General features: G+C 36.4%; 1 protein-coding gene across 1 annotated transcript; it reads left to right on the top strand.

Moving 5' to 3' along the window:
- The first annotated feature begins 2277 nt into the window (after positions 1-2277).
- Positions 2278-11177, top strand: LOC103712520. Its single transcript, XM_008799062.4, has 3 exons — positions 2278-2519; positions 10525-10593; positions 10690-11177. Exons 1-3 carry the CDS (start codon positions 2352-2354, stop codon positions 10906-10908), a joined length of 456 nt encoding a protein of 151 aa, XP_008797284.1. The 5' UTR covers positions 2278-2351; the 3' UTR covers positions 10909-11177.
- Positions 11178-12112: the final 935 nt, after the last annotated feature.

Raw genomic sequence — 12112 nt, 5'->3', positions numbered from 1 at the left:
TCTAGAGTTCAAATTAGAATATAACTTTGGTATCATTTTTATCTAATCCTCAATTGTACTCTTATCTTTCTTATAGTCAAGTTAGAATATAGCTTTGTATAAACATTTCAAATTTAATTAACTAGCTCTAGAGTTCACTTTGTTGATTCTTATTGCAGCCATTCCCTCTCTTACCTAATCAGCTTTGTAATTTAATTAACCAGCTCTAGAGTTCACTTTGTTGATTCTTATTGCAGCCATTCCCTCTCTTACCTAATCAACTTTGTAAACCCTCAACAGTTTGATGTGAGATAAGTAAATGCCTATGAACAACATAATCAACCTATTTTTAAATAAAAAGGCTATTCAAATAAGTTAAAAAAAAATCATATATATTATATTGAAACTAATTATATAATTAAACATAAATTTATTGATAGTTTTCTTGAAAACAAAAGCTATTGAAAATTTCTCCACCTATTTATTATGCAATTACATATGCTTGAATGATATCTTTCTACAGTAGTTTTTAAACAATTACAAATGATGATCGTGCTTAACAATCGCATTACAAGTAATTTTATTTTTAGAGGTATAACTATAACATAGATATTTCAAGTAATATACTCATATAATTTTGATAAAGCTTCATGCTTGAGATTATATTTGTCCTTCTACATGTGCATTTGCATATATATTTTCACAAATTCTGTAACAATTCATGAAAATCCTTACTTAAGAGTTATCCCTTGATCTTCCTTCTCAAAGTATAAATTAGGATTCTTTTCTTATAGAAGTTAGCACGGTTTAAGCTTTTAAGGGAGGAATTTAATCAAAGTTGTACTAAGTATTGAAAAATTGATGAATTTAGCTCTTTTTATATAGCGATATGGCAGAAAAACTAATTTTGAAGGATAGTTTAAATAACTATGTCATCCACCATCAGGTTCAACAATCTCTATCAATACTCATTCATGAAGATTTGGAGACTTCTATGCATGGAGTGGTTAAATATGGACAATTTAATTCATATTGTACAATACCTTAACCATCAAATGTGGTGTATACTTATTGGTAGTAGTAGAGATTGTTGATAGTGACGGACAATATTGCAAATTGTTAGTGGTGGTGAGTTATAGTGAAGATCGTTCATAGTGAGGGTGAAGATTTTCAATGATAGTGGGTATTTATGGAGATCGGCAATAGTGGTGGTGGTGAAAAGTTATAATAAGTATGAGCAATAGTAGCGATTGACGATAGTGATAGTGGATTATAAGAGGTTTTTGTTGAAGATGATCATAGTAGAGATATACAACAATAGTAGATATCGAAGATGATAGTAGTGGATAGCATTAGTGGTGAAGATCGATAATAATGGACATGATAGAAGCCACCAATGGTGGTGGTAACTTTTCTCTATCATATTCTTTTCTCTTAAGCTATTTTTTTTTTATTTTTACATTTTATTTCATATACATCATATATTCTTATCCTATTCTCTCTCTCCTACCTATATTTTGAGATAGAGAGGCATGTCAATCCATAACTTGGGAGCATTGCCTTTTCTAAATTTAGAAAAAATAACAGCTATTGCAAAAAAGTGAAAATAGAGTAGTCCTTTTTTTTGCAAAATTTTCATATATGACCTTTTAGAAAATCCTCTGAGGCACATATTCTATTCAAGAGAGAGAAACAATAGTTGTGCATAGTTGGAAATAAAATTATATCTATCAAATAAAATTATAGAAATTCTTCTCATGCAATTACGACTATCCATACTTTTTGTTAAAGTGTATTGAGATGGTTGACATAGTGTTGTATATAATTTTTCATCTTAGTCGAGATCTTAATCTATATCAAATATCAGGCACCCCATGAATCTGATATATATAAGCATCTTGGCTTTATTACTTTAGCTTATATAAGTTGATAAAATCTGAGATATTTGCTATATTGGATAGTTTCAATCCTTTTTTTTTCTCTTAACTAAATTTTCTCAATCATCTAATTGTTCTTAATCTCAGATTTATCTATTACCCAAGATTCCTATATTTTGGTCCGAAAATATCAATTCTTCCCTTCCAAATTTCCCTGCTCATCATATCAGTCGGGATAAATCTAGATCTAAGCACACTCACAAAGTTGACTGAGAAATGGAGTTTTAGAAGCCTCAGCCTCGGTGCTAAAGCTGTTATAGCAGTTATTTTACTTCCAAATATATCCAGAAAGGAGGTGGACATAACGGCCGTTATTTTTGTTGCAGCAGTTTTGGAGGGGTCCGTTATTTGCTGATAACTGCGTTATTTGTGACCTTGGGAGATAGGGAGACGAAAAGAAAAAGAGAATCCGAACACCGGGAGCAACCCAGAGAGATGCGTGGAGTGGGCGGCCCGTTGCTCTGCATCGGCGATCTGCTGAGCGACGTAGCCGACGACGATGGCGGTGGTGATGGGGGCGGCGACGAGAGCCTCCCTCCCTCCTCTCCGACGGCGGTTCCTCCTGTCCCCCTCCGACCATCCGATCTCCACCAACTTTTCCAGGTCATCCCTCTCCCCCTCTTCGTACCTTCTTAACCTACAATATAATTGATGACAAAGATCTCAAAAACCTCAACTATTGTCTTTAAAGACGGGGTTGCATGCTTTCTTTTGTTCTTCCCCCTCCTCTGTTGTACTCAGGGCCCGTTTGGTTTTTTATTTTTTCTAATTTTGTTTTCAAGAACCTGAGATGTCAAATGAAGTAGACTGAACAACATGTTTGATGAAGCCCTTTTGTTTTCCGAAATTGTTTGTAAAATCTCTAGAGCGTTGGGAATCAAAGATTTATTGCTCTCAGAAAAGTGCGTTGATGAAGACAGGGAATAGCAAGTTTTGTGCAAATGGTATCTTCAACATCAATCTACGTTTGGTATTTCACTAATTTGTGGAGAAAAAAATAACGACAACAACGATGCCAAACAGGTCCTCATGGAATTTGAACCAACTAGCAAACGGTCTGATATAGTTCCAGGAAAGATTTATAGCTTTTTAGGTTTCAAACTCAGGAACGGGTTCTGGCCTTTAGCATCGTAATTTGGCCATGTTAGGGAGAATGAAGAGTAGTTTTGCTCCAGGACTGTTTTGGATTTTTTCAGAACCTATAGAAATTTGTGAGAGCAGGGTTGCTTTTTGAGGGTTTTGTTAGAGATGGAATATTTATAGAGCTTGCTAGCGCATAATTGATTTGTTAGTATAGGAGAATAGGAGGTGACATGGAGACATCTAACTTGAGGGTTTGAGAATTTTCTGTATTTTAGCATTGCCAGCTTCAATCTAATGCTTGGACTTTACTCTTTTTGTTTGCATCTTCATGTGGTGGCAAGGTATGGGAAAAGTGTTAAACTCAGATAATAAGGGCGAGGATCATGTTAGGTAGAAGGTCTTGAATTCAGCACATACCTTTTATACTGTTTTATAAGAAAAAATCAGCTTTACCTTCTTTGGATGCTCATTTGATGAAGTATCAATTGCAGCACCAAGTACTGTTGGTTGTTGGAGTTTCGGAATTTCTCGTGTTTAGCATTCCATCTCATTAAGGTCAAGTATCCAAGCAATGATTATATTCATTTTTTGAAATATAACTAAAAATCATATTTAATCATATTTTTCGTGGGCTTTCCTCAATTCATTCAGGTCTTCTAAAATCCTTATTTCCTGTCTGATGAAACTTCCCTGATGTCTTCCCTTCTTTTGCTCTCTCAGCCTTCAAGACATATCTGAGACCCTACTACTAACTGAAGGCTCCATTTTTATTTTGTTTCAGATGTTGATATCATGTAAACTCAATTTTTTGTCACCTTATTGTTTATTGTTGACCTCTCAAACTTCCTTTAATGCATGCAGTGGCATTTAACTCTTATACTTTTTTGGTTTACCATGCATACCGCAAAACATTTTTGGTCCCATGATGCTTAATTGACATAATTGAACCTTTCTATTGTCCAACATTTGAACCAATAGTTTCTTCTGTTTGCCTCAAATTTGTCACCTCCCTGCCCACGGGCCAAAAAAAAAAACAATCTTATGTTGTCTCATCAAAGTCTGACGATCATACAACCCTAAGTGCATATCCACTTAATGCATGTTCCTTCAGATAGATCTGCATTGTTTCTTTTGTATTGCATCCAAGATAATAATAGAATATATTCTCCCTGATTTTTTTTAAAAAAAAGAATAAGATGGGCTCTTGCCCTTGAAAATTGGTTGAGACCTACACTAAAACTATATATTAAATCCTCTATTTTAGTTCTTCGTATATGTGGGCTTTTATATTCTGAACTTCTAATTATTGATTTCACATTTCCAATTTAAAATTCAATTTTATCCAAGGTACATACACCATTAGTGGTGCTGACATCACCAGAACTACATGGCTTCATGAGGATCTTTTTATCATTTTTACATGTCTTTTTTAAAATCTTTTTTCCTTTATCTTTGTTTGTTAGGAGATGACATTATCTTATGGATGAAGTTTACATCCATATGTTACAGTTAAGTCAAGCCCACGATAGTCTTCGGTAGAGCACCTAATCAAAATACTGATCATAGGATTTTAAAATCAAATAAAAATGAAACCTAAAGCAGCAAGTATCAAGATCAGGCTATTCTAAACCCTAATCTCAATCAGTCTACCTAGTCATTATTTTTTATGACTACCCTTCACCTTGGTCAATCATCAAGTTTTGTAGTCATAACATCCTCCTTTCTTTATTCTAATATCCCAACCTTCCCTTTCTCTATTCTTCTTTTTTTTTGTTATACCCCAACCATCTCAATCTCTATTCTGTATTCTTCTTCTCTCACTTATGCTTTCCTTATTTTCTCTACTTCCTTATTCATCTCCCCCCTCCCCCTTCCTTTGTTCTTATCCATAGCATGGTTCCCATGTCATCTCCATATCTTCCACTACTTTACAAAGCTTGTGAGCATGAGAGTTTGTTGTAAGCATGGGTTTGGTTAGATCTTTCCTTAGTTGTTGCATCTGCTTTCCCTTTTACCTTTCTTTATCCTTTATGCAATGTTTCCTTCTTTCGCAATCCAAACATTTACAACTAGGGTTTTTGTGCGGTCTTCATTTTTTCTTGATAGGATCATCTACTTGCTGCTGAGTGTTTGGGATTTGGTTTTTGCTTGGGTTGTTAAATGGCTGTTATTGTTCAGAGTGATAAGACTTTTACTGGCTGTGATCATGCTATTTGTTTAGATCATGTTGGTTTCTGGATGCCAACATTTTAATTGTTGCACGTGTAATTGTCCTGAATATTTGAAATCTGGTGGGCCCAGTTACCTTCTGTTTAAAATTGCATAATGGGATTCACATCAGGCCTCACAAGTTCCCCAAGCTACCTTAAGTTGCATCAGATATATTTTCAAAGCAGGTTGTTCGAGGGTTTTAAGATTTTTTTTCCAGATTTAGATGTAGATTTTAGAATTTTGCATGTTGTCTGAGAGTTTAGTTTGGACAAAATAAAGGGCTTGGGTTTTTAATTCAAGTACTACAGGTTACTTCTTAATCTTTGGATTTAGTGCAATATTGATTGGAGATTGTTTTATCAGGTCTCCTAAGAGATATTTTGATTGTAGATTGTTTTATTGATTTATTTTTGTTGAATTTGTGCATTTTTAACATGCTGTCACAGCATATTTTGGTCATAGCCCATTTTATTCATTATTTTTGTATAGTTTGCACGTTTTGCATTGTAGAAGCTTCTAGTGATTGTGTAATTTTATGGTCTTGAGTATCTTAGGCCTTAATTTATGCTTCCATCATTTTAATGGCTGATCAAGGATTAATCGTTGATCAAGGAGGCTTCCAGCCAAGGACTTTTGATTGTTTAAATAAACACGAGGCTATGTTGAGGCAGCTAACTGAATGTTTGTGGTGGCTTAATCTGACAGCTGAGAGGCCCTGAGCATTGCATTCTGCCCAAAAACTGTATCCAACAGGCAGGAGACCAGCAAGAGGCTAATGTCTTAGGTTTATAGTCAAACCTTGCCACTATTGATGGATTTGATTGTGATTGTGACTCTTATGAGGAGCACTGTTAAGGGATAGAGAATAGGTTAGCGGGAGCTTCAGAGTAGTCTTGGGACTACAGGATTAAAGTCAAAATTATGATTATCAAGTTTGTTTGGATCTAGATGAGTTTTCAGTGCATGAACTTGTAGATGACTAGAAAGTAATAGTAGTTACAGTGAAGCTCAAGGGAACTGCTCCAATATGGTTTGATATATCCTATAAGATTTGGTTAGGCAGGCAAGTGGAAAACTGTCCTAAAATGAAGAAACTGAGGAAAAAATACTTCCTACTGATGACTAAGTAATCATATTCCAGCAGTTCTTTGGTCTGATGGAGGTAAATAAATTTGAAGGAAATGCCCCATTAAATTTTGCTTGCTGATCTCGAGAATGTACTTGAACAGAATGAAGAGCAAGCCAGTGCATGTTACATTGCGGGGGATCGAGTGATTAGATCTAGGTCGGTAGCTTTACATATGTTGGTTAATGTTGATGATGCCATTAATGAGCAGCGAAGGCTGAGACGTTTACCTAACAATTTCATGAAATGGATATTACAGATTAAGGGTCAACCAGAAGGTTGCTCATGGTCTTGCTTTTGATAGAGGCCACTGTATCTCACCACTAGTTAAACCTGTTATTGGAGCTTTTGTTAGTGATGTAAGTAAAGGACATGGAATTATGCCTTCGGTCCTAAAATAATGCCTTTATTTTATAAACATAAAATAATGCCTTTAAGAGCCTTATATGTGGAATGGTTGGAAAACAATAAGGAAAGTGTCCACTTAGAATATACACTCCTTAAACACATTTGGCGGATCGTGCTGATGTTGAAGACGTGGAGTATTAGAGGGACGAACATGCAATGAATGATGAAGCCATAAGTTGGAACTTGAGGAACTTGTTCTTGAAGCCATCTTAAATACAGACAACATTAGGAATGTCTTAATGATTCATTTGAGTACTTGTGGTCCTTGAATTCATCAATAAGCGATTAAGGCTCAATATCTTGCATTGCAACTAGGAATTCATCCACCATCATAATGAGCAAGAACCTTACCTTTTATGAAAGGGTTAACAAACTCAATTTGAAAATTCAGAGGTGAATGGAGCATTCATCATTTCTTTGATTCAAAGGGGCTAAACTTCTTGTCAGGGTGATTATCAAGTGTACTCCAATTCTGCATAGATGCAGTCAGTTACCTCACTCATGATATTTCACATTTGATTGGTCTCTCCTTGGATTTTTAACAATTAGCTATAACATGACTAGGAGAACATGTCCCCCTTTATTAAGGATGGCATGGAGATGGAGTGGATTTTTGTTGAGAATGCTTTGAAGCCACCAAAGGTTGTACAAAAAGCCTAAGACAATGCCTTTTCAATTTAATTAGAGTGGAAGAACATGCCTACATTTCTTATCTAGAGCCAATTCAAAGATGCATGCAAGCCAAGCCGATTAGCTTACACCCTCATGGCCATGGAGGAAGTTGAGGGTACTTGTTTCCTCCTAAGGTTCAAGTACTACTAATATAGAAGTATAGGGAGCTGCTCACAATAGAACTTCTTAATGGCCTTCCATACATAGAGACATCCAACATTGTATGAACTTAGTCCAGGGCTCAAGCTTAGCATACTTATCTTTTATTAACTAGGATGCACATGCAAAAGCACCTGGCTGTCAATGGTTTTGGATATAAAGTAACTTAATTAAATTCTAAATTTAAAAACTCTATATTAACTAACTACTAATTGTTGGGAAGAAAATGGTTACTGTGAGGGAAGGATCATGGGTTGTGGAAATGATAATGCTAAAGAGTTTTTAGGATTAGAGTTTCTGCGGGGTGGAGTAAGAGAGAGAGAGATTAGCATAGCTGGACATGAAGATTAGGATTGAGTGAGGACACCATTTAATAGATTTAGGGTATTGTGGAAAATATTCCCATTTTCATATAGTGATAAAATTGCATGATCCAACAAAGTATCAGGAATTGCATCACTATGTCATAGAGCTGTTGTGAAGGGAAATATTCGTGAGAATGTGTCCTTATGCTATCCTTACACTCCCTAATCTGAAGAAAATATAGGACTTGCAGAATCTGCTTTGATAATTGTGCTGTCAATGAGATTACTTAGACTAATCATGCCTTTGGTTTGCCTAATTTGTTTAGCTGTTTCATACATGCGGCAAACCAAGTCCTACATCCCTTCGCTAGAGTATTTGTTCTTGTATATCTTGATGATATCCTCTTGATGTCTCTCTTGAAACACATTTTGCATAAATAGGAAATCTTGAAGTAAAATAAGTTTTCTATGAACCTCAAGGAGTGCACTGAGTAGTTAAACTTCTAGAGGTCTATCATGTTTGTGGATGGAATTAAAGTTGACCTTGTAAAGTTGGCTTTGTTCCTGGATCCCTTAGTGATATGAGGTGCTTTTGTGGATTTACTTCATCTTATTAGCCATGAGCCATTTATTCACAATTTTAGTTTCATGGTTGTCTCTCTTGCTGACTGCATCCAAAATCGCATGCTCACGTGTGCTCCTAAAGCTGAGAATAGCTTCAATCTCATTAAAATCAAGATGGTTAATGCTTCTGTTCTAGCACTTTCAGATTTTTCAGGTTTTTGAGATAGACCCTGATGCTCCGATGTGGGTATTGTTGCTACTTTTAGGAATGATACCTTGTGGCTTATATTAGCAAGAAGTTGAGTGATGCACACTACAGATACCTGAAATACAAGTCAGTTTTGTTTTCACTCAAGTTCTCAAATATTGGAGGTGTCACCTGATCCAGAAGGATATTACCTGAATCTTGACCATGAGACACTACACTATTTTAACTCCAGTTCATTATAAATAAGTCATCAAAAGAGACGTTTCTACAGGATTATGTGTTCAATCTTAGGTACAATTTTGTGGTCCTGGGCCACATAGACAATGTATTAAACAGTAAATTTTCTTGTTAGGGACCTTGCTTTAGATGGCTTTTCTGATTGTCCAGGAACAATATTCCAGTGATCTGTATTTTGGTCCTAAATTGGAGTCTTGCTAGTTGAAAAGGATCAACTCCAATGCTTCTTGTGTTGTCCAAGATGCATTTCTTTTCGGAGTTGCACAACTATCCATCACAAGAGCTTGTTGAGGGGTTCTCACCAATTAGTTGCATATTATGGGATGGGAGGTCATTTGTTTGACAGAAGACCCTAGCACTTGTAGAAGAATGATTGTTTTGGGTAAGATGTGGAGCGATGTTGCTTGGCATGTTGATCGCCTTATACTTGTTTCTTAAAGATAATCACAGTATACAAGTATATGCATGTTCAATTCGTGGCTCTCCTTGGAAGGATGCTACCAGGACTTTGCCTCAGGACAGCCCACAACAGCTAGGAGAGTTGTTTCAATTTCTATGGCTACAATTACATTAACTGAATCGATTATTTTATTTCTTGCATTTTATATAGTGGAATTATCTGAATAGTTTTTGTGTCTAATAGGAACACTAGATTTTGAGTCATGTTTGGAGAACTTTGTGGTCTAAGATTGGGAGTATTCTACAAGTCAGCAACACATATTGCCCCATACAAATGGCCAAACAGAGGTGGTCAATCATAGTTTAGGTAACAATGGGATCTGATTCATGTGATCCTGCCACAAGCTGAATTTGCCTATAACAAAATCATGAAATGTGATTAAACAAACCCGCATTTAAGTCTTTTTATGGTCATAACAATCCATATCTTCTTGATAGTATGCCATAAAAGGAAAAGTGCTATCCCGATGCTGATACTGATGCTCATATCCCAAACATTCGTGGCCCAAAAGGAAGTGTTGGAAAAACTATGATTAAGCTATGCCAGGTAAATTGAGGCAGCAAATAAGCATAGGCGAGGGAGGATCTTTGCTATTAGCGATGAGGTCTTGGTGCATTTCAAGACAGGCCTACAAGTTGGATTGACAGAAGTACTGGTCATTTTTCATCACAAAGAAGGCACCAATGACTATCTTATGATTGATATACGCAGTTCCTGGGTCTTCAACATTGTTGACCTATTTAAGTTCAGGGGAGATGTTTCAGCACAATGTGAAATCTATGTTTTGCTATTCATGGTGGCACGGTAACCTGCAGATGATCAGTTGGAGGACAAGACATTGTCAATGGTGGAGGTGAAGTACGATTATATAACTGATTTCCAAATTGATGATAGGATGATGCTTCTTTTCATGTGCATATTTTACTTTCCATTTTGCAGTCATTGTCAAACCTTACATCAACCTTCATCAATGTATTTCAACCAGGACAGTTATGTCTTGGGAACCATAAATATCTTTTAGCTTGAACAAGTGGTTTGGACATTTTGCATTGTCATTAAAATTGTGCAATGCCTGGTTTATATGCATTCTTTGCAAACAGCTCAGCATCATATCTTTTATTTGTTTCGATGTCTTCAAAATAAATAGAAAGATCTCCTGCTTTTGTGTGCATCAGGAAAACTACGGTCAGTTGATTGAGTCATTAGCAGGGACTGACCACTCGTGGACAGATCTAACACTAAAGGTGCGATAATTGTTTCTCCTAAGAATGATCTGTTCTGTGCATTAATTTCTTCTTTCTTTGTTAAAACCCACCTGATTATTCTTGCTTGTATCCTAGCTATGTGCCGCCCTGAAGACAGCAGATAATTTGGTCAGTTCTGCCAATTCAAATGTTGGACTATTACTAGAAAAGGTGGCAGTACTCGAGAGTATAATAAAGCGAGGCGATTCTGCTGTAGCAATAGCAAAAGATATCCAGATTATGCAGGCAAATAAGGAGGCGCCTTTTACCATTATTGTGGATGACAATGATGGGGGGGCGGGACAGAAGAAGTAGAAAACATTGTCTGGTTTTATGAGTTGTGAGGTTTTGGCTAGATGCAGGTACTAAAATTATGACATGAGTTGTGTATTTTGCCATCGTGGCTGTTCTGCTGTATTATCTTCCATTTAGAAACCATTTGGTCAGCGAAGTTGCAAACTCATACAAACATTAAAATGCATGGCATGAAAAGCAGCCACTACACCTGGAATGCTACTCCATGGGTTTAAGAACTTCTGTACAATGTATGTGATGTCAAATAGTTTATCCACGCAACAGCCATATACACGAAAGTAACCCAGATTGTTGGATAAATGAGCTTATGTCATGTTTATTCATGCTTCAGTCAGAGTACTTGTCTGCCTTCAGAGAAAATTTAGTTTCATTGATAAGGAACGACTATAACTTTATTTATTTGTTTATTTATTTCGGAAAATAGTAGTCTTTTAATAGTCTGATTTTTGCCTCAATAGTTGATCTTGAAACCTGCATAAGTGTTCTTAGAAAAACTAGAACATGAACCCCTAAGTTCAAGACTAGGATGTCGGAACCATACAATTCCAGTTAATAAATTGATTATAAAAAGTATCATTCATTTTTATTTCTTTGGAAATAACTATTCGGCACCATGCCTTCAAGCTCGCTCCCCTCAACCAAACGTACTTCTCAATATATGCGATGCAGTTCAGATAAACTTAGATATCATTATTTCTACAGCAAGCTGCTTCTCGATTGCAAATCACAGCTTGCCATCGTAAACAGCAGCAATCGTGCTAAAAAACAGGGGCTAGACAAAATACTTCCGCTCGTATCTGCATGAAGCAAGAGAAACCCGTAAAAGGTCCAACTAACAAATTTGTTGGATATGCTTGCAGTCCTCCAAGGCTTTAACAGTCATTTAGCATCATTATAAACCAAGCCTCTTAAACCACGCAATCAGAGTTCCGATGCACAACCCAGTACATGCAAGTCCACACTACTTACCATGACACGAGAAGCCACAGTTTGGACGAAACCCCCAAGTCCATGCAGATAGACCAGGGGGGTCTAAGCATCGAGGCTGGAAGCAATTGAGGCTGCTAAAGGAACGCTACAGCTAGAAGAACCTCAAGTTCTGATAGCTTGACAGGAGGAAATGTGTTGTGACCAAAACCTTCTACGTACCCTCTCAGGCTTCTGGCTGCCAAAGGTGCTTACAAAATGGAATTCGGATAAAGAA

The sequence above is a fragment of the Phoenix dactylifera genome, chromosome 15 (assembly GCF_009389715.1).
Source record: "Phoenix dactylifera cultivar Barhee BC4 chromosome 15, palm_55x_up_171113_PBpolish2nd_filt_p, whole genome shotgun sequence".
NCBI lineage: Eukaryota > Viridiplantae > Streptophyta > Magnoliopsida > Arecales > Arecaceae > Phoenix > Phoenix dactylifera.
This window is presented reverse-complemented; position numbering and strand designations above follow the sequence as displayed.

Excerpts from the sequence above, each read along its gene's own strand:
- LOC103712520 (XM_008799062.4), top strand. The coding sequence starts at position 2,352 with ATGCGTGGAGTGGGCGGCCCGTTGCTCTGCATCGGCGATCTGCTGAGC. Across the intron at positions 2,520-10,524 it reads ATCTCCACCAACTTTTCCAG|GAAAACTACGGTCAGTTGAT; the intron begins GTCATCCCTCTC and ends TGTGTGCATCAG. Across the intron at positions 10,594-10,689 it reads GGACAGATCTAACACTAAAG|CTATGTGCCGCCCTGAAGAC; the intron begins GTGCGATAATTG and ends CTTGTATCCTAG.